Source organism: Macrotis lagotis, chromosome 4 (assembly GCF_037893015.1).
Source record: "Macrotis lagotis isolate mMagLag1 chromosome 4, bilby.v1.9.chrom.fasta, whole genome shotgun sequence".
NCBI lineage: Eukaryota > Metazoa > Chordata > Mammalia > Peramelemorphia > Peramelidae > Macrotis > Macrotis lagotis.
In genome coordinates this window covers 146471726-146495271 of record NC_133661.1, presented here as the reverse complement: position 1 = coordinate 146495271, position 23546 = coordinate 146471726, and the positions used below count along the sequence as shown (strand labels likewise).

At 36.0% G+C, this 23546-nt stretch overlaps 1 protein-coding gene across 2 annotated transcripts; it reads left to right on the top strand.

Moving 5' to 3' along the window:
- Positions 1-125: 125 nt before the first annotated feature.
- Positions 126-15075, top strand: GTF2A2 (general transcription factor IIA subunit 2). Of its 2 annotated transcripts, none has more exons than XM_074234273.1 (5): positions 126-254; positions 5175-5321; positions 7847-7978; positions 11742-11868; positions 14782-15075. In XM_074234273.1, the coding sequence occupies exons 2-5, from the start codon at positions 5250-5252 to the stop codon at positions 14805-14807; spliced, it is 357 nt and encodes a 118-aa protein (XP_074090374.1). In that variant the 5' UTR covers positions 126-254; positions 5175-5249; the 3' UTR covers positions 14808-15075. The 2 variants fall into 2 exon arrangements, with proteins under 2 accessions (XP_074090374.1, XP_074090375.1); XM_074234274.1 differs by having other exon boundaries at positions 133-254; positions 7874-7978.
- Positions 15076-23546: the final 8471 nt, after the last annotated feature.

Below are 23546 nucleotides of genomic sequence, written 5' to 3'. Positions count from 1 at the left end.
ATCGGGGCTCCTCGGAGGTCCGCCGGCTCCACGCGGCCCCGGGGTCCCGAGAGGACGCTGCCGGAACGTCGGGCGCGTCCGCGGAACGTGACGTCCGAACGCGGTCGCGTCACTTCCGCGAGGGGCGGGGCGGGGCGGCGAGCGCTTCCGGGTCGCGCGCCCAGGCCTCTGGCGACGGGGGCCGCGGAAGGGGCGGCGGGGACGAGCGGAGGGACCTCACCCGGGCTCGGCGGCGGAAGGCGCTTTCCCCGCAGGTACCGGAGGAGCCGGGCCGGGCCGGGCCGGGGCGAGGAGCGCGGAGGGGGCGGCGCGGCCCGGCTCGCAGCGGCCCGCCGCTCGGGCGCGGCCCGGCCCGTTAGCCCCGGGCCTGCGGCGGGAGGGTGCGGGGCGCCCGGCCGGGCGGCGGCTTGGCTGCGGCTGGCCCGCCTCTCCTCCGTGGGGGCCGAGCCTCCGGCGCCCCCTACACCCGGGCGCGAGGGGCTGGAGGGGCGCCTTGCGGGGAGGAGGCCCCGAGACGCGCGGAGGCGAGGCGGGGCAGCCCCGCGGCAGCGTGCGCCCCGGGCAGAGCCCGCGCCCCCAGTGCCCCGGGTGGCGGTCAGAGGAACGTGGGAGCTATTCGGGGGTCACCCTATTTTCATAACCAGCCCTCATTTCTTTTGCCGTGTTTTCCTGGGGTTTTTTTACTGTCGTGCATTTCCCTATGGCGTTTTATGGGTGACCTGAAACTTTATTTCTTTGGAGACTGACATTACGTGCTTTGGGCCGAATGGCATCACCGAAAGAATTGGGGGGCATGGGGGGAGGGAAAGGGATGATTTCGTAAGTAGGAAGAATTCTGTTCAACTGTGGAAAAAGCGTCCACCGCTACCTATTAGGCACTCCCTTGTCAACTTGTGCTCTTAGAGAGCTGGGTCACTGAGATGTTGCGTGGCCAACGATGGCACAGCTAGAGTAAATGAAATGGCAGGAGCAAGATTTGGACCTCAATCTTAAGGACTCTAACTGTACAAAGAGCAGCATTTCATCTCAGCAAATTCTCTTAAAAGGATTCACTTCAAAAGAAGAGTCTTAGGGGCGTCTAGGTGGTGCAGTGGAGACAGCACCGGCCCTGGAGTCCAGTGGACCTGAGTTCACATGCCCTCAGACACTTAATTATCACTGAGCTGCGTGGCCTTGGGCAAGCCACTTAACCCCATTTGCCTTGCAAAAACCTAAAAAAAATAGTTTTTTTTTCAAGAAGTATAAGATCTTTAAAAGCATTGTAACTTTCCAGGTGAAGTCCAGCCCTCTCCCCCTCTTCTATTCTTGGCCTACTTCATTTTTCATCTGAAATGTCCAAGTTTTATTATCCTTATGGACCAGTTCTATGGACTTGGGCATAAGCTACATACTGTAGTTTGAATTACAGGCCTTTTTTGGTTTACTTGGGGGTTTTTCCAAGGTAGATAGGCCCAAGTTTTTTTTTTTCCATTTAATAGTATTTTCCGCAATTATATGTAAAAATAGTTTTCAATTTTCATTTTCCTAAGATTTTGAGTTACAGATTTTTTTCTCCCTTCCCTACCCCCCCAAGACAACAGATAATCTGATATATGCTATACATGTTCCATCATATTAAACATTTCCATAATTAGTTATTCTGTGAAGGAAGAATCAGAGCAAAGGGGGGGTAAGAAAGAAAAACCAGATTTTTAAAAGTGAAAAATGGCCTGTTTTGGTCTATATTCGGAGTCCATGTTTTGTTTTTTTCTGGATGTGGATGGCGTTTTTCATCCACAGGTCTTTTAGAATTGTTTTTGATCACTGTTTCTAAGAAGAGCCAAGTCTATTGTAGTTGATTATTTTATAATGTTGCTGATAATATATGCAATTACTCCTTATTCTTTTCATTTCACTCAGCATCAGTTCATGTAAGTCTTCCCAGGTTTTTCTGAAATCCACCTGCTCATGACTTTATATAACAGTAGTATTCCAGGGATGGCTAGGTGGTGCAGTGAATAAATCACCAGCCCTGGAGTCAGGAGTACCTGAGTTCAAATCCAGTCTCAGACACTTAATAATTACCCAGCTGTGCCCTTGAGCAAGCCACTTGACCCCATTTGCCTTGCAAAAACCTAAAAAAAAAAATAGTATTCCATCACATTCATATATCATCACTTGTTCAGCCATTCCCTGATTGATGGGCAGCCCCTCAATTTCCAGTTCATTGCTACCATAAAAAGAACTGTTTAAAATATTTTTATGTATGGGAGCCTTTCCCCCTTTTTTGTGATATCTTTTAGATACAGACTTAATAGTGGTATGACTGAATCAAAGAGTATGCAGTTTTATAGTCTTTTGGACATAGCTCCAAATTGCTCCACAAAATGATTGGATCAGTTCACAGCTCCATCAACGGTGAATTAAATCTCAGTTTTGCCAAATTCCCTCCGACATTGATCATTTTCCTTTTCTGTCATATTAGCCACCCTAATAGGTGTGAGGTGGTACCCCAGAGTTGTTTAATTATCATTTATCTGTATCAGTGATTTTAGAGTAGCCTACAGTACAATTTTTATGTAGCCCTTGTGGGTTTACCAGATGTTTTAGTAAAGGAACCCTAGTTACAGCAGAGCTCTCACTAAACTGACAAATCAAAATATATTCTGTTGTTTCAATGAAAACTTTTTTTAAAAATGAGATTGCACAGCCCTTATTTAAAGCTTTTTTTTCCATATAGATAGTTTTGATTTCTTTATCTGAAAATTGCCTAGTCATATTCTTTGACTATTTATCAATTGGACAATGGCTTAATGTTCTTATAAATTTGACTCAGTTCTCTATGAGGCTTTTATCAGAACACTGGCTATAAAAATTTGTTTCCCAGCTTTCTGTTTTTCTTCTAATCTTGGTGCAGTGATTTTGTTTGTACAAACCCTTTTTAATTTAATATAATCAGAATTATCCATTTTGCATTTTATAATGTTTCCTGTCTCTTGTTTGGTCATAAATTCTTCCCCTCTGGTAGGCACAGTTCTTAAGAAATCATTGATGTTATTTAGGAAGCACCACAATTTAGGAGACCTAATAATTGTGTAGTAGGCACAATGTCATTTACAAAAAACATGATGTACCGAGATTCACAGAGAGCAATATCCCACCATATAGGGACTTTCCAATTTGGACTTTGTACTGAACATTTTTAATGATGCAGGCAGTCATCTTTGATGATCATTTCTCCATGTTATATTACCTCACTTAAAATTTTAAATCTGAGATTCATAGGATGAAGTTTATCTCCTTTAAAAACTCTTGATTGGGGAACTCCCTTGCCTAGCACCTAGGCTGCTACCCTTCAGGGTACCATGGCTGTTCTTTGCTAGGTCAGTTTTCTAACCCAGGTGGACAGTCTAACTCTTAACCTGGAAAACTTAAATTGTGAAGAACACCCAAAACATGGGCATAGGTGGAGAAGGGTGGAGATGAACAAAAATGACACCAGCTTCTTGTCTCCTCCCTCTTCCTTCACACCTCCAATCCAAATATTAAACTTTGACCTAGCTTTTCCTATATCCTTACCTTCCATTGTTCACCCTTTTCACTCTGTCTTCTAGAACCTTAGTTTATTTTAACCAAATTCCATTTTATCCTGGATTTCTTCCTCTCATTTCTTCTCTCTTGTAGGATATTTATTGACACTTTCCAAGGCTAGCTGGAGCTTCTCTATGTATCACTTCAGATACATAGAGCCAGGAGAAAAGTTTTTTCCATGATTCTCCTACTGTCACTCAATAACAACCTCTATCTCTTTAGAGTTCATCACATCTTGTCCAGAGCCTTGATGCTATTATCTGTAGATCTCTAGTTCAGTCTTTCTCTGTCTTATTAAATTTATTATGTCTTGGAGTCAGAAACAGGTAGGTAATGAAGTGGATAGACTGCTGGATGTGGAGTCACATATACCTAAGTTCAAAACCATCCTCAGACACTTACTCTGTGAATCTGGGCACATCGTTTTAACAGTTGTTGCAAATAGGCACTTAATAAATCCTTATTCCATTGAGTCATCATTTCTACCCTAAATTGGAAAAGCCTAGTTTCCCAGATCTTCCTTAGCTCACATAAAGCTCTGTCTCAAGACTACCTCAACACTTCCTTCCACCTCCACCCTTCAATTTGCTGCAGCTTCTAGAAGAATTTCAAAGTATATGATTCTGCATACTCCTCAAAGAAAGGAAGCAAAACTTTTAAACACATCATGTTTATTTATCTCAAATTTTCTATTCAGAATGAATTTTGTAGACATTTAAGTGCTTACTATGTAATTGACACTGACTTTCGGTCTCCTCTGTGGCACATTATTTGTAAATAAGTTTCCCCTCTATCCATACTCCCTGAGATTTTAAAAGTTGGAGCAGGAGACAATGTGGTATGGAAAAAAAGATTTGGAATTGAAACCTGCATTTATTACTTGTGTGATTTGGAGTGAGTCATAATCTTAAAGCCTCAGTTACCTCTTCTGTAAAATTAATCAGATTAAACCTAACATCCAAGATCCCTTCCAACTCTCAATCTGTGATCAAATTCTTAAAACCCCCCACCAAATCTCAGTAGCATTTTTCAGCAAACATTTAGGTAACCAATGTATCCAAAACATAAAATATATCTTTAGTGTCTGATAAAGTGACTACTTAAATGTATACTGTTTATTATTGGCTTCATTTAATTTTTTGTTATAGGGAGGGAGAATTGTCCTATAATTGATTTGGGGAACTTCTGACCTGTAGAGGTACTAGGCATAATGGCATATGTCTATAATCTTTGCTTCTAGGGGAGGCTGAACCTGGTGGATTGCATTGCCTTAGTTGTTCTGACCTCTAGTTGGGCTAAAACTGATTCAGTGTCCACATGAAGTCAGCCTCTAAAACTCTGCCTAAGGAGCAGCAAACTAACCCAGGTCAAAGCTTCTGTGCTGATCAGCAATAGGATTAGATAGTGAATGGCCAAAACATGAGCAAGATGAAGAAATCATTTCAAAAATAAAATAAAAATTTAAAACTGCTGCATGTGTCAGAAGCACTCTTGGACCAAAAGCTTCATGACCTGATGTTTGCTTCTAATTCACTAAGCCATACTACTCCATTGTTATATGTCTTATATTATTTCTAATTAATCCTAATTTTTATATTCTTTAGGACATCCATGAAAACCTGAAATCTGTGGGCAGTTTCACAGCTGGATGATAAGAAAAACTGAACTCTTCTTAAGCCATGGCATATCAGTTATATAGAAATACCACTCTGGGAAATAGCCTTCAGGAAAGCCTAGATGAGCTCATACAGGTGAGAAATAAGTATCAAACACTTCTATTTAGTTAGTTTTACAGCAGCTCATATCTCATTGGTAAAGCACCTGGCACAATTTTATCTAGCAAGTCAGTAGTTTCAGTATTTTAATTCATCTTTGATCTTATTGATGTGGGTATTCCCTCAAGCTGTTGATCCATGCCTTTTCTGTGCAATTCTTGTCCTCTCAAAATCCTGTAAAGAGAATTGAGCTCATTCTTAACCTGAATTTTCATTACAAGATTAGCACATCTCCTTTTCTAATGCATTTTGTAGATGATACCTTTTATTCCATTTTTGCATACACGTTGCCCCAATAACACTTCAACTTTGTATCACACCAGCTATGTTAGTAGGATTGATTTAATAGCTAGAGTACTAGACTTTGTATCAGGAAGACCTAAGTTCTTGCCTTGATATTTCACTAGTAAACTTTGTGATCCTAGGAAAATCACTACCTCCCTGGACTTCAGTAAAATGATGAAAAGCTTAGCCTAGATAATATATACATGATAAACTATTTGTCTTTTATGTACTTCAGACTTTATTTTGAGTTTTGATGCAAGCTTATCAAATGTTGATCTCAATCTTATCTATAACTTATTGGAGTGAATTTTCAGGTAGTACAAAATATGAGTAATTCAATTTAGAATAATCATGTCACTGAAAAGTTTGTTATAAATCAAATTTACAGAGTTGAATTAGAATGGATGTTTTAAAAATGTTTACTACTGAAGGTGAAATTTCCTATGGAATTTAAAGAGATCCCATATATAATCAACAGTCATACCCTGACGTAACTTTTTTTTATAAATCTGAATTTTCCTAAGTTGTGCATCCTTAAGTAACTTTTGTATAGAATCACTATCATAGAATCATAGGATTATCAATAATATTAAAGATAACCATCATCTTATTTTCTGATAACAAATTGGGATCCAAAGAAATTAAATAATTTAAACTTTTAGTGGGAGACAGAAGACTAGAACCTGGATATTCTAATTCCCTCACATGCTGTTCTCAACAATTCCCAATTGTCAGCACTGTGCAGGCACCTCTTAGATGAATACAGCCCTAGTCTCTGAGTTCTAATCTTATATCTACTATTAATAGCTAATGGGATGTTTCAAACTAAATGATCTGTAAATATTTGAAATTTAACATGTATAAAACTGGACTCATCACCTTTCCTCAGAACTTCTTATTTCTGTTGAAGACACCAGTGTCCTTCTAGGTAACTGAACTTCTCAATCATGATAATTGTTACCTTTTCACTTTCTCACTCCACCTATTGGATTCTATTGTGAGATCTTGTTTCAGTCTTCTTTCTACTCATGCAATCACCATCTTTGTTCAGGCCCTTCTCATCTACCTCTACCCTGGACTGTTACAGTAGACTACCTTAGTCATAGGATCTTCTGTCTAGAGCTGGAAGGAGCCTTAGAGCCATCTGATTTAGTTCATCAATCCCCACTCCTGATTTCATAGATGAAGAAACTGAAATCCAAGGAAGTTAAGTACTTTGCCTGCATTCACACAAATATTATCAGGAGTAGCATTTGAATTTGGGTCCTCTTACTCTAGAATCAGTTCCCCCTTTCAGTGTATCACATCTTCCCCTCTTAATATTCTCCACAAAATTGTAATTTGATTTCCCCAAAGTGAAGGCCTGACCATAATGCTCTATTAATTCTCCAAAGACTATTACATTTAGGATCGTATTTATGAACCCCTCTCTTTGATCCTCATCTACCTTTTCAACTTTGCTACATATTACACTCCCTTTTTGGTATTATCAAATTGTAAAGTCAGTTTGCAAGTCAAGTTAGCCTTGTTATTTCTTCTACACACCATTCCATCTCCCGTCTCCATACCTTTTCATTGGAAATCCCTTTTAGTTAGAAAGTTTTCCTCTTCATCTCCATCTTGTAAAATCCATAATCACTTCAAAAGTCAACTCAACTTGAGCCTTTCCTGACTTCCCTTCCATACCCTTTCAACTACTGATGTCTTCCCCTCAAAATCATTTTGTCTTTAAAAATATGTAACTTGTCTTCTCTGATAGAATGTAAGCTCTTTGAGGGCAGTAACTTGGATTTTTGTCTTTGTATCCTTGGCATCTAGCACATAGTAACCACTTATACTTTTTAGATGATTTCCATTATACAATATGTATATGACCATATTGACAACTAAATATGATAGCTGGGTAATTAATGTCATGCAAATTAGAAAAAAAAGATTCTAGGAAAGGAGATGCAGGCAAAATTTTTGTATTTTTAACCTTTGTGTTTTCTTTTGGAATTAAAAGTTGGGTCCAAATGTATATATTTTGTTAGAAGATACTGCACAACTTTCTCAATTTTCACTTTTTACTTAAGCTGTTGTTACGGAAATGAGAAGCTTTAATGTGCTTGGGGTGGTGGTCAGGAGGGACAGTGTGGGAGGTGTCACTGACTTACTTCAGATAAGCCTTGAGCATTAATTCCTATACTTTAATTTCTTTGGGGTCCATAATGAAGGAAATGAATTGTGGCCTTTTTACTCAGTCTCAACAGATCACCCCCCAGCTTGCCCTTCAAGTCCTACTTCAGTTTGACAAGGCTATAAATTCAGCATTGGCTCAGCGAGTCAGGAACAGAGTCAATTTCAGGGTAAGGATGCTTATCTAAACCTAGACTCTTGCACATTGTTACACGGAGTATTTTTAAGACCCTTACACACTTATGTATCCACAGTAAGAACAGAATGATGGCTATTTAACATTTTGAAAACTCTTGTGTAACTGTTGTTATTTTTTAGTTGAGCTTGCATAGTACACATCCAGTACACATAAGGTTCAATTATTTTGGGCCTTGTTCTGTATGGTGTTATTTTGTGACTGAGTCACTGTTTGCCCAGAAACCTTTCAGTGGTTGCAGAATGAAAACTACTTCATGTTCAATTAAGAAAAAAAAATTATAATTCTCAAACATCAACACTATGTAGTACAAGAGGGCTGAGAGTCACATTGTGACTTGTAGATACTGCTATTTTTTTCTGGCTTCCTTACTCACCTACTTTGTGAGGCCCAGACAGATGGTAGTGGTGGCCTTCTTTCATCAGTTTAGTTCTTTGTATTGATCTTTTGTATTGATGTTAACTAACATGTTAAGATTATAAGTTACAACTGAATAGAGATGGTCCTGTTCATTTTGATTCAAAATGAAGAATGCATGAGAAAGTATTTCTTCATTTGCTAGAATGTAATATTGTTGAAATGATATATTGAATAGTATTGATAGATAATATTGATATAACTATAGAATTTATATCTATTAGGTTTAAGTGTTCTTTATCTGTATTTTAACTTACTATCTAAATTCTGGTTAAACTGTTACAAAGAATAACTAATGTATCATTTCCCAGCCTAGTGAATGAAAAAGAACCTAATCACAGCCTGCATATAGATACAGATATTCAGTAAATATTTGTTGATGGTAAGAGCATACCAAGTTAGCCCCGCCCCATGTGAATGTTATCCTAAAAGCTTACATAAGTGTTATTTGAGTGTAAATATGACTATAACAAGGATCTTTGTTTTCTCCAATATCATTTGCACATCACAAGGAATCAGTAACTTAGTTGTTAAGCTTTAGGGTGTTATCTGAGGCTCAGAGAGTCTTTTTAGTCCTTACAAGTATTCCTTTTGACCAGTTAAATGAATCACAGAATAGAGGAACAAAACATTCACCTTAAAGCTAACATTGATGTGACTCTTTAAAAGATCACAAAGCACTTTGCTATCTATTACCTCATTTGAGTTTAGATTTAAGGTACCACAAGCACTGTGACCTCTATTTTATAGTTGAGGAAACTGAGGCTCAGAGAAATTGTTATTGACCTTGGTCACTCAAGCAGTGAGTGTCACGGGAGTTTTGAACCTGTTTCTTCCTGAGCTCCCACACTCCTATACTACAGTGCTTCTCAGTCTCATTTGGTGTTTCCACAAACACACAAAAGGCAAATTTAAAATGACTTCTTCTAACCACAGGACTTGATCAATTTTGAAATCAGGGTATTTGTATATACATGCCTCTCACCTCTGGTGGGGAGAGAAGTGGGGGTGGCATTAATGTCTAGGTAATTTTAGCAATTTTAGTCATTATTAAAATTCTACTTTAATGCTGTGTGTATATATAGTTAGTTATATGTAAACATAGCTTTCCTGTTAGTACTTTTGATTATAGTTCAAGTCCATTTTACAGGGGGAAAAAAATCTTAATTTTATAAATTTTACATGAATGAATTCATTTGACTTGTTAAAAAAGGATTGGTTTTATTCCTCTTGAATTGTTTGTTTTCCAGAATTATTATAATTTACTTGTCAAAAATTGCTGAAAGTAGCTACTCTACCATGAAATCTTAACCGAGTACCTGGAACTAGATTGTTGTGTTTTAGAGAAAAAAATTTGATGTGGTAACAATCCTTAGAACAGAACCAATGCCTTGAAAAATTTTGTCAGTAGACAAAATTAAGGAAATGATTGTTTACAAATTAACACTGCTTTAAAAACTATCCATTAAAATTATTTAAATGTCAAAATGTACTTAATTTCAAATTAAGTTCAACTTGTATTAGCACATTTAAAGGATGAAGAAATGTGAGCACATACAGATTGGTATACTAAAAATCACAAAACACGTTATAAGTATTAATTCTTAAGAAATTTTAAAATAAAGATACATAATCCCTGTTGCAGTTTGTCTTCAAGAGTTCCTTTACTAAAATTTCTTTACCCCCTCAGTCTAGTTAACATATCTAACTTTAAACTTTTTAAAAAATGTTTCTTATAATTATGCCAGCTGCCTTAGAAAGTGGAACTATTGAATGCATTAAATTTTCCCTGGAAAATACAGTATGAAAATTTGTCAGTCACAGAAATGAAAAATTGTCAAGTTAAATAAGGTATGATTCTTTCTCACATTAGCACTATGCTTCAAAAATTGTTTGCTAAAATCCTTTAAATATTTTTTTTACCATTATAATGATGAAAGTAAGTACAACTTGCTTAAAGACATTTAAAAAAGCAATCAATTACCTACTCTTTGCAGGGCCCTGCTTCAAGTGCATAAGTGTGTGACCCTTAAGTGCTCAGGTGAACTTACATACTTCAGCCACACGAGGGCATTCAAGATACATATTTTAATCTAGTACTCTTACAATTCTGCTATTTCAAGTCTTTGAATTATAGCTGGCAACTTTTAGTAATTAACATACTATTTTGTTTTATATCTAACTGAATTAAATTACTATTCAGTATTCTTCTCATATTTCTGTTCATCTCTGTTTCATTCTGCATCAATTCTCAGATTTTTATATAGGTATGAAACTTTTTCCAGAAAATAGAATTGTGGGGGCCACTAGGTGGTGCAGTGGATAGAGCACTGGCCCTGGACTCAGGAGTACCTGAGTTCAAATCCGGCCTCAGACACTTAATAATTACCTAGCTGTGTGGCCTTGGGCAAGCCACTTAACCCCATTACCTTGCAAAAAAAAAAACAACTAAAAAAGAAAATAGAGTTGTAAGGAACTGTTTGCTCCAAGTGCTACATTCATTGTTCCCAATTTTAATTTCAAACAAAAATGTACTACAAATAGCTAGAATAAGACGTTAAAGGACCCTCCAGTTAGGCTTCTTCTAGCCTAAAAAAAGTCAGTCCATTTGGAAGAATAATCACAAAGAGGATTAAAGGCCTGAAGGAAATTCTGATCTACTTCTGTGCTCTTTATCCACCCATAATTCACTAAATCCCCAGATATCATCAATGTCTTCTCTCCTAATACAACACAAAATATGACTGATCAATCAGAATATAATCAGGTTGGATAAGTGAATCAGATGACTGGTTGATTGGATCTTATGGTCACCTAAAATCATCTGCAAACTAGAAAATATTTAACCCCCTATTGAAGACTAGGTTTCAGAACAATTAACATTGTTCAGCGGACCTTTATCTGAAATTTTTAAAAAGCAATGCATATTAAACATGAAAGGTTTAATTAACGTTTAGTTTGTTAAAAGATATTTAACTTTGTTTTAAGAATTCCATTGATCTGAATATGAGCTGTACCCTAAAGTAAGATTTCTTTAAAAGGAAAAAAATTATATAAGTGTGTGTGTGTGTATATATATATATATATATATATATATATATATATATATATATATATGTATATGTATGTATATATATCATCTTTATAATTATACATAGTTTTAAACCATATTCTTGTTTCATACAAAGTAGATTGGAGGGGCAAAGGGTAGCCTTGTATTTGAACCAATCAGATTCTGACTTTTGTTGATTTCATCTAAATGGCCTTCATGAAAGGAAGGTGAATCTTTTCATGGTGAATGTAAATATTTTCTTTTAAAGGGCTCACTAAATACGTACAGATTCTGCGATAATGTATGGACTTTTGTATTGAATGATGTTGAATTCAGAGAGGTGACAGAGCTTATTAAAGTGGATAAAGTGAAAATTGTCGCCTGTGATGGTAAAAGTAAGTGTTCAAATGTCTTTAAAAAAAAACCCTTTCCAATTTTGTTAGAAATGACTAGCTTAGCTAAGCCTTATTACTTTTTATTATTATTATTATTAGAAAAAATTGTTGCTTTAAAAATCCAGCTTCCCTTTTGTCAGCATACATTTCTGATTATTATCTGTCCAGAAAAGGGGGGGGATAATGAAGATATAATATGTACATTGTTTAAAGTTGGAACATCTAGTCTTCACTACAACTGAGCCTTCAACTTTTTTTAGCCCACGTTGAAAATAGTTACCTCGAATGTGTTTTTTAGTATGACCACATTATTGTCACTGAATTCTGTTTATGCTTCAGTTCCAGTGACTTATTGTCCTTTTTATCTTATTTGTGTTTTTTGTATGGCAATATGTTTTTCAGAGTTGATGATACTTGACTCCCCCTATGAACAGGAAAGCTTTTGGGTTGCAAATAAGGCTTCCTTTTGTAAGTGGTTATTAATGTCCATTGAGCCCATAAATCAGAGAAAGGAAAATTTATGACTAGTTAGATACAAGTAATTACTATATTGTTAAATTCCCTATCAAGTAAAAAATGCTTATTTAATCTGTTCTTTCATTGTATATTTACTCCCAATAGTAAACTTAGTAATTAAATGTTCCATGCAGTGCTTTACTTTGCATTCTCCTATTTGTCAGGTTTCCTCTCCTTCTGCTCTTCATTTATTTTTATTCATCTGAATCTTTTGGGTACAGGAAAGAGCAGCTCAGCCAAAGTGTGACTTACAATTTTATTGCAAAGATTATGAACATCCTATAAGTCCATAATTGATTAGCAAAAGGAAGAGAGGAATGAAGTTTACAGTCTTAAGAGAATAGATTAACTACTTAGGTCTTTTTGACCTCAGTAGTATTACAGGAAAGAACATTTATGTTCTATTACTGCAAAAGTCCTAGGAATGGGAGTTTTCCTTTAATTTCTGGTTTTTATATCCTTGACATGTTAGCTGTTATAAGAAGCAGTTTGCTTTGGAACTGATATTTTTAAAATTTGTTTTTTATTCCTTCTGTTATTTTGATGACCCATATAGGCATCTCAGTAGAATGTAGACATTATGAGCATAGAAAACATTTCATTTTTATTTTTTATCACTTCAATACCTTGCATAACACTTGGCGCATAGAATAAACACTTTTGGTTGATAGATCAGAGAATTTCTAGATTGATAGAGGCAATTTTTGTAAAAAATATAGGTTTCTTGTATCAGATTTAGACTCATAATACTCTTACCCTTATAAAATATCTCTTGTTTTCCTAACTTGTAGAATAATTTGATTGTTGTAATATCTTACAAGAATAATTTCACAATTGAAAGTTTGTATAAGATCTCATTTTTTAAAAGGTGACTTTTCCAGCATTTTCTTATTTGAAAATATTCAAGAATCAGAAAACAAGCAAAATAAAAAGCAGTCAAAACCTATATACTCAAGATTGTGTTCTTTATTCAGAGTGCATCTCCTCTTTTCACTTAGAACCTAATGTAAATTTAAACAGAATCTAGGTGAGAAGAGAAGGCATACTCGCACAAAAAAATAAGATTATGCTTTTCACACTAGAAACAACAGATTAGGATGGGCTGCTTAGAGGTATACTAAGCTCAATATGTGATAGCTGGTAGCAGAAGAAGAAACACAAAAATAAAAGGAAAGAAGATATTTTTTAAAATAGTTTGAGTCTATTTCTTATAGGAATAAAGAGCCTCATACATTAATGTAGTCCCCAAGGATCTCATTGTTAACATAATATTTTCATAATGATCCTAAGTATTCAAGAAAATATTAAATTTTGATTAACATATTCTTTTCAAGAAGGTAACAAAATATATGATACATTTTGGAAGGAATTCCAAAAAACTTAAAGAAAAACAAGTTCATGTTTTTAGTTCTCTGAAGACTGCTTCTTTCCTTGACAACGCAAAATAAATGAAGCGTTAATGTGACAAATCTCCATTTAAAAAATCTTGCTGTAAGAAAAATATATCACTGTACTCAGAATTCTTTAATTATTTCAGGAAAGTCTCAGTTCTTTAGCATGACAGTCTGCCTCCACAGCCTGTTTCCAGCATAGTGCCTCCTCCTGGTTACACACTTAAGTTTTAGGTGCACTTTTCTTACTTACCTTGTTCTAATTCATACCTTCCTGATGCTAGTCTCCTGTATCCCTCCCTTTACAAAGATTTCCCTGACATTTTCCAGCTCAAAGTGATCTTTTCCTCCTCGAATATCTCAACACCTTTGACTAAACTTTGACTGTACTATTCCTATTCCAATTTGTATTAAAGTTAATCTGTGTTTCCTCCTAATAGTCTGTAAGCTCCCTTATGACCAGAATGGTCACTCATGCTTTATATTTCCAGTGTCTTACACAAAATAGATGCTTCTTAATAAATGTTGAGTTGTTAGTAGATTTAGTATTTTTAGATATGATGAAAAAGTAAATGTTGGTGTATATGTATGTATATATGTATCTTCTAATCTGGACTATTATATTTTAACAGAATTTACCTTTGTAACCTTGTGGTTAAAAAATGTGGGGAAGAGAACCTTAAAAATGTAAATATTACATTGGAAGGAGAATATAAAAGAGCTGGTTCTTCACAAATGCCAAACTTCTATTTACTGAAATGTTCCCATTAGACCAGATTCAAATCCTTTTATCCACCCCTAGCAATGAAAGTAGTTTTTGACAAATTGTTTAAGTCTTCTCTTACAGCTTTGAAACTTTTTCCTTAATAGCTCCTGGTTCTTTCAAGAAAACTTTTTTTTTTGCACTTAGTTATATATTTAAACATGAAAATCAAGTTGCTCTTTTAATTCCTATTCTAAAAAAATTGTATTTGTACTTTCTACCCCACCCCCCTCTGTTTTTTAGACACTGGCTCCAATACTGCAGAATGAATAGAAAAATGGTTTGTCTGTGCCATTTTCTGTTAATATGCAGCACTTGTGAAGAGAAGCAAGGAAGAGACTGTTTAATTTATTCTAGCAATGCAGATACGACTACACTGTGCTAGACTATATCTGAGAATGCTAGTAGAAAGCATATTTCTGTAGTGTTTTACATCACCTTTATTATACAGCATGAAGAAAAATCTTTTTTAAATGACAAATCAAAAGTTGTTGCCTTCTTATGAACATTCTTTAATAAACTTATTTAAAAACTCAGTGTGAAATAGTAATTATTAAAGACGATGTAACAATTGGAAATTAATGGGCATATATACATTCTGAAATGATATTACAGAAATATAACAATGTTATTCTCTTCAGTGTCCTCCTAGCTTCATACCTTGGAACTTCTTTTGGAAGTCTCAATATTAATATAATTAAATATGGGTGGAATTTAAAGTAATCCTCATTTTAATTCTGGAGAAAATCCTTTTTCTCTCCAAAGGTACACAAGTCAGACAGCCTATTGATGAAATGTTACTGTTGGGAACATCACATAAGTAAAACTTAATAGTAAAAATGCTTATGTTGTCAGATGACATAGAGATTAAAAATTAAAATAGTCTTCAACAGTATTTAAAAGGTGCAAAATTAATACAAAATTAGAAGTGAAGACTGCCATATTTAAGTTTTAAGATCCTTGCTGATACTTGTTTGCAACAGATATCCTAGTATTACTTAATTGTAGGCTATATATTTATAGTTGCCAAAGAGGCAGTTAACCTGACTTAAAGGGTAGAATGCTGGGTCTGTTATCAGGAAGACCTCAGTTCAAATTTGGCCTCAGACACTCACTGTGTGACCTTGGAGAAGTGACTTAACTTCTGTTTACTTTAATCCACTGGAAAAGGAAATGACAGCCACTCCAGTATCCTTACCAAGAAAACCCCTTGGACAGCATTAATGCACTATGGTCCATTGGGTCACAAAGAGTCAGATGCTACTGGATAACAATGGTAGGTCAAAGGATGTGAAAGAATTTTTATTGTCTGTCTTAAGATGTATAAAACAAGTGAGATATTTCTAGAAATTTATGGTAAGTAGTAAAATAGACAAATTCCAATATTAACCTTTCAAAAGTGATTGGCTGGTTAATTGCTGTGAGTCAAAACTTCATTTTTCACTACAAAGTCATCCATATTTTGTTATCACAAGGCTGTCTGTTCTTTCCAGACTCATTTTCACTCCTGAAGAATATGAGGTTGGATGTCAATATTCCTAAGGTGAAATTACTGGTAGTGATGTATTTGATAATGTACTTCCATGCACTTGGAAACAACTTGGAGTTTATTCTGCAAATATGAAATAGTCAGAATGCACATATACCTCCTGTTCTGTATTGAAACAGTGTTAAGAAATAGATAATTACACAATGTTAAAAGTTTCCTTCTAGTTCCTAATTGCTTTCCTAGATTAGATAGAAAATTTGAATTATTGGTAGTTGAAGCATAAGAGATTTATAATCATAGTGGTTTTGTTTTGAAAAAAATTGTAGGTAGCATGGATCAGTAGAATGAGAAAGATGTTGCCTGAGAGAAAACCTGATTCAGATGATGCCAGTGACACTGAATTCAGTGATGCTGAATGACAAGTTAATTAATCTTATGTCTGTCCCTATTTACCAGTTGATGGACTTATGATCTTCCTCTGCTTGGGAGAGAGTTGGAGGGGGGGGGTTTTGAAATAGTCATAATGCACATATAGTGAACATAGTGCGCAGAACACTAAGCAATATTTTTAAAAGTGGGTGGGGGTAAGGTGGAGCCAATATGGCAGAGAAAAGGCAGGAACTTGTCAGAGCTCTAATCAAAATCCTTCCAATCAATTTTAAAAACTCAAATTCTGGAGTGGCAGAACTCACAAAAGGATGGAGTTAAGCAATTTTCCAGCCCAAGACAACTTAGAAGATTGGCAGGAAAGGTCTGTTGCACCAGGTTGAGAGCAAAAATAGCTTCACTCCACCCAATCAACAAGAGACCTTAGGGATGATTGAACCAGTGGTAATAGTTACGGTTTCCCAACTTCTTGGCTCACAGAAGGTAAGGGGATCAGACAAGTAATCAGAAGGAGATTCCAGAGGGCCCTTTGCCTGACACTGGGGGCAGGACTGTTGCATTGCCCATACTTGGGCAAATAGGAAGAAAGTGTCCATATGCCCAATTCTAATTTTAAAGAAATTATATTCTTCAGTGAGCTCTTGTACCTTCCTTTCAGTTCTCAAGGATTTACGATTTTAAAAAATGCTGTCCGAGTTTGAATGCAGATCGAAGCATACTTTGGGGGGATTTTTTTGTCATGTTTTGCATAACTGCATATGTATAATATTTATCAAATTGTTTCTCAATAGAGGAAGGGAAGGAGGGAGAAAATTCTAGAAATCTTATTTAATGTTTACAAGCAACCCTGAAAGGTGGAAAAGGCTGTTGCTATTATTAACTCTGTTTTACAGTTGAGGAAATCAAGGTCACAAAGCTAGTATCTGAGGCTTTATTTGAACTCATTCTGAGAATGGAGGTAGTAAATAAAATCTAACACAAGAGCCTGCAGACAACATGCTAAGGAAATTTACCAAATTTTTATAAACCCCATATTTAATAGGAGTTAGCAACTTTTTTCTCCCTTGAAAGAGAAGGCTTAGGTGCAGTTATCTTGATAAGTATCTCTTGGTATTGATTGAAATGTTTGCCCTTCCCCAGGTATTTTTGGGTAGCTAGGTGGTATGGAGAGAGCATTGAGCTTGGAAATCAGGAAGATAAATCTTAATGAATTCAAATCCAGCCTCATACTTACTAGCTGTGTGATCCTGGAAAAGACTTCAACCATGTTTGCTCCAGTTTCCTTATCTGAAAAAAGCCAAGAAAACCCCAAAATGAGGTCACAGAGTAGGATACAACTAAAATGATAAATCAGTCACAAACAGTTCAATGGATTTAGATCTTTAAAACTCTAAATGTATACCAGCAGGTTTCTGTGAATAAATTCTAGCCAGCTTCAGTCTAAAAGCTAACCAAAGCCTTAATGATCATGGAAACAGTTAACTCCTTTCTGAAAGATTGGGGTTCGGGGGATCTGAAGGCAAATACAATTTTAGGCTGCAATAGCATCTTTACGGTTTCCTAAGTCATGTAAGATCATATCCTGTTATAGTAACATCTAGTTTTTGAGGTTTTTTGTTGTGTTTTTTTTTAACAGTAAATGTATAGAACTGCTGTTCTATTCTCTGGTAAAAGATGACATAACTACCTATTCCTATTCATGACATCAAAACTATTTTCTCTACCACATATACAATGATTGAGAAAGGCTTTTTAAGTAAATTAACATTGATTGACTTAGCTAGATTTTGTTTTATTGGCAGTGGTTTATGAGCTTTGTGCTTCAGAAAAAAAAATTCATCTTTGGTCAGGAATTATCAGGCAATAGAGGCATTTGCTGTAATTCTGTTTTTAGATATTCTCTTTAGTTGTTATCCCAGTAGAATATAAGCACCTTAATTGCAGGAACTGATTTGTTTTTGCCTTTGTATCCCCAGAACAGCACTTTGCATGTGGTGAGTATTTAAGCGTTTGTTAAATTGAAATGGATCTCTGGTTAGAACTGAAAACTGATTAATAACTTCGTGCTGAAGACCTAAACATTGATACCATAAGGTAATAAAGAACCTGATTATACTTCTATCCTCCAATGATTACTATTCCATGCAAAAAAAAAATGTCGCCAAGGAACCCAAATATAGAGCATACACTCCAGAGTCTTTTGTCAGAACACTCGTAATGTTGTCAGTGTTGGAAATTCCTTTAATTTTCCTCTTTTCTCATTTCTCTCTCAACTTGTAGGATTAGATTGATTAATGATGTCCATAAGTACCCCTAGTTTATTTTAGAGGAGGTATATGCTTTCTCTTGTCCCATCTCTCTAATGCCCAAAGCTGGCAGACATGGCATAGATTGAAACTATTTGAATAAGCAAATGTTTTTTAAGAACTTTATATCCAAGGCAGTTATCTGGGAATTAGTGTAGCGGAAGAAAGCATCAAGAACTGAGTAATGGAAGAATAACAGTTGCAACTTCAGTAATACTATAGCACCTGGTTTGAGAGAAGTGGTAACTTAATGAGAGTTAACATTTATGTAACTCTTACTGCTTTATAATTATCTCATTTGATTCTCAACAATCCTGAGAGATAGGTACTAGAATTATTATTTATCTCTATCTTATAGATAAGGAAACCTAAGGTAAACAGGTTGAGTCAAGCCTAGAGTTGTGCAACTAGTGAGTGTCTGAAGCTGGATTTGAACTCAAATCTTCCTGACTCCCAGCTGTCCCCAGCTTAATCAGCATTGCCTTGCCCCTTGTGATTGCATACCCTTCCCACTGATGTTATGTTTATATGTTAAGAGAGTGGATCCCAAGTGTATGGGAAATATTGTCTATACCTTTTATTCTATGCTATTTCTACCATTGCCTTTGCTTTGAGATGAATGTATTGGTGGAGACTCACGAGTTATCATTTTAGCTGTGTGGACCCAAAGGATACCTTGAACCTGGAGATAACCTACTAGTGTACAAGTTGGAGGAGAGTTTTACCAGAAAGAATTCTCTTGAGTCTATCTTAGTTACTGCAGAGATCCATTGGAGAAAAATTAATATTTTTGTTTTGTTTTCAGCCCGGATAGATAGTTTTCCAGTGTGTTTCATTTACAAGCCAGATAGATAGCTTAAGTACTTAATTTTGTTGTACATCTGTATTATTGTGATCATAGCAATAAATTAACAATGTATGTTACATCCCTGAAATATTGATACCTAGCAATACATCTAATATGCACTGGAGACTCATCCATATTTTATTTTGTCTTTAAACTTTTAGGCAGCATTAAATTGTTTTATTATGATTCTAGACAGCCTGTCTAAGATCCTTATGGCTTATAGGATTTGCCTGCTAGCCTTGAAATAGAAAGTAGTCAGTTCCAAAGGCTTAATCCCTTACCTCTTAGTGGCTTTCCTATGTTCTATTTCATTTTAAGTTATTTTCCTTTTCTTCCACTTTTAATGTTTCAGGGATCATCTGGAGAAATTTTAGGTGCCTTTTATATTGCACCTCCATTAGAGGTATTTTCTTCACATTTCTATTTCTTACCTGAAAGTGACAAATGAACTTTCAGTTGAACTCAGGTCCCACGACCCTGTTAGAAGATCAACTTCATACCTAGAATTCCTTTGGACCAAACTTCCTTGGGAGTGGATGAAGCTATAAGAAGAAGCTCATTTTTTTATATTCCCCTTTTATTGGGGGAGGGGGTGCAGTTGTTAGGGCAGGCCTTTTCATTCACCAAGGCAGCCATGTTACCTGGAGCCTCAAAAAAGGACCTAATTTACTGTATTATGTAAGATCCGTATCAGAAGAACTTTGTTAAGACTATCAAAGCATGAGGGAGCCATTCAAAAGGACAATGCTTAAGTGTCTCCCAAAATCCAGAATTGAAAGTAGGGATAAAAGTGCCCAAAAGCTATCAATGGATTTACTGGGGAGAGCAAAAATTTGAGGGAGAGTGTAAAGGAGGGGGGAGATGAGGGTGGAAGGGGGGGCATAAAGGAAATATAAAGAAATTTTTACTCTTTTTTTTTTTGATTCCTTTAGGAGGTGTGAAGAAGTTCCTCAAAACACTTCATGGATTATAAAATAGAAAGACATTTACTGGCTGACAGATCGGCCATATCCTCTGGGGGCCTTTAACAAAGTAAGCTTGCCAGCTCTGGAGTCAGTTGAGATAGGAGGAATTCTGTCAGAGAGAGTTAGCTAGCACTGGCCAGTTACATGATGAGCTGCAGAGAGGAGCAGGCCCTAGAGCCAAGCTGAGCATTATCCTACCTAGCATCGATGCTGTAACCAGGGGAGGCAACATGAAACCATCATGAGATGAGAAAAGATATTTAGAATTTACAGGTAGTAGATTGAATTGCCTTGGCCATGTTGGTTCTCCAGATAGATGTCTCACTATGAGTAGACTGTGCCCATTCTTTCCATTACACTATACATCTGGAGGAGACTACCCAGATTTGTGGAGGGGGGGTGAATATACATGTTAATGCCATTTCCATAAATGCCTTTGCTTTTGGTATATTTGTGTCAAATGAATAACAAAGGTAAATGCAGTAACCAATTTTAGAAGTGTAGCTCTATAGAGAACCTTAAACTCAAGCATAAACATTTCTTCTTTATTTTCTTTACACTTCCCGTCCCATTCTCCCTCAGTCAAATAGTCTTTAGTTAAATATTTTCTTCCCTAGTAAATCCACTAAAGTCTTTTGGGTACATTTATCCATATTCTCAATTCTGAATATTTGGAAGAGACTCAAGAATTGTCCTTTTGAGTGCTCCATTATTTCATTAATGGAATTTTGACCTTGCTAGTGTGAGGAGTAGAAGGTGATTCAGGAGTGCTAAAAGTTTAACTATAAACTCGTGTTCCTTTTGATCACTTTGCCTCTATCTGGAGAGGAAATCAAATGTTTGCTGCCTGAGGTGAAATTTGTGTTCTTGTGCCCTCCTTTCTATAAGAAATGGTGTATAGTCAATGTTTTTAACCTTGATCCACTTCTTGTTTCTTTTAGAGACAACAGATTGTTTGAATAGGTCAACTTGCTGCCACTCTGTTGGAACTTCTCATCCTTACCCTTCTAATTTGATAATGGGTTTGACCTTTTCAACTAGTTTGTCATCTGCCAAAAGCAGGCATAGAAATTCTTCTCATAAGAACTATGGAATCTGGATACTAATAGAAGCACACTATTTTCACTTTTTTGTTTCTTGCTTTTACTTTCTTGTGGTTTTTCTCTTTTGTTCTAATTCTTCCACAACTTGATTAATATGGAAGTGTGTTTAACATGATTGTACATGTATAACCTGTAATAGATTGCTTGCTGTCTTGGGAAAGGGAAAGGAGGGAGGGAGAAAAAATTGAAAGTCAAAATCTTTTAAAAAATGAATGTTGAAAACTATGTAATGGAAAATAATAAAATACTATTTTTTAAAAAGAGATGCTTCTCATGTCAGTAACCTTTTTCATTAAGATCTCATTTTCATCTTTTTTGTGATTTGCCTATCCAAACAGCACCTACTGACTCTTTTTGAAGAAAATATTCTTATCAGTTGAAACAATTCTGAGTAGTCAACAAATTTTTATTTTTCATTTTTTTAATCCAAAATCATATAATTCAACATTGGGGACTTGTGATCAGGGGAAGCAGAGGAGGCAGAACCTCCCCTAACATCACAAAAAAATTTAAAAATGATAAAATAAATATTAATATTTTTCATTGATCTGTCATATATGTAATTTCTATATGATTCCAATCATTTTGATAGACAAAAACAGCTTAATATACATATTTTAGCCTCAATTACAGGGAAAGATGAGAGGTGAGGCAGCAATGAGCTATGTCTCACCTCAGATTGCACAATCCCTCATAAACTGGGTTGAGTGCATACAATATGTGCATGCCTGTTCTTTTTCTGTATGTCATCAATGTTATGTTTATAGACCCTTTATTAACTGCATATTTTCCGTAGTCTAAATGATACATTTCATGTATGTGTGTAAGATATTTAGCACTGCTGATTTTTATTTTAACCATCAGAAAAACTACTGGGTAAGACAGTCCATACACCTGCCTCACTGAAGAGGATCTGTGCTGCCTCTTTTAGGCTCATACAGTGCAAATCCTGATTCAGATTCTGTTTGTGGCTCCCTAGGCATAGACCCCATTGCATGTCAACATATTCTGTGATGTCCTTCCCTAACCAACTTTACCCTTGAATAAACAAGTATTTTGATTCTTGTAAGATATTGTTATCTCTTCACCAGATACTGGTAATTATAGCAGCCTCTCTCACATACATTGTTTGTGCTTGTTATGAATAATAAAGAAAGCAGATCAAGGGTCCCATAAAATGATATTTCTTTGGGTGCATAATGAATTCAACTTTGCCAAACTCCTTTATTTGCCTCTCTAGGAGGACTTGTGAGTCATTCTTTTATCTTCTGGTATCATTTATGGGAGAATGTCAATATTGATGTAGTTCGGTTTCTCCAATATAACATCACTTTTGTCACTGGACAAATATCTCATATTTAGAGGAATTGTAGTTAAAAGAGTTTTCTCAGGTAGTTTAAGAATTTGGTGATTCTTAACTCTCTTTGACCAGGATGCCTTTGTTAACTGATGTAGACAGGAAAAAAGGGGTCATACAACAAACACTAAAAGATTATTTTGTCTTTTCTTTTGTTTCATGACCAAACAGCTGTACTTGTCAGGATCATCTCTGTTTCTTGATGAAGCATTGAGATAAACATTTTAGTGAAGATTTCCCTAGATATATTAGATTTATTAATTTATTTGTCCATGCTCTGCTCATACAGATTTCACTCATCTTAGAGTAACCTCACCTTAAAGAAGCCTTCTCAAAGAGTTCTTGTTTGCCTACTCTGACCTCTGACAGTCATGCTATCTGACAAACACATTTTGGCACTTTTCTACAAATGTTAGACCTGTCTTTAGGTGGTGCTGTGGATAGAGCAATGGGTCTGGAGTCAGGAAGACTTGAGTTCAAATTTAGCTTTGGTTACAAGGTCACAACCTCTGACTCAGTTTCCTCAGTTGTAAAATGGGGATCAATCTCCCAGG

Excerpts from the sequence above, each read along its gene's own strand:
- GTF2A2 (XM_074234273.1), top strand. The coding sequence starts at position 5,250 with ATGGCATATCAGTTATATAGAAATACCACTCTGGGAAATAGCCTTCAG. Across the intron at positions 5,322-7,846 it reads GCCTAGATGAGCTCATACAG|GAAATGAATTGTGGCCTTTT; the intron begins GTGAGAAATAAG and ends TCCATAATGAAG. Across the intron at positions 11,869-14,781 it reads TGTCGCCTGTGATGGTAAAA|ACACTGGCTCCAATACTGCA; the intron begins GTAAGTGTTCAA and ends TCTGTTTTTTAG.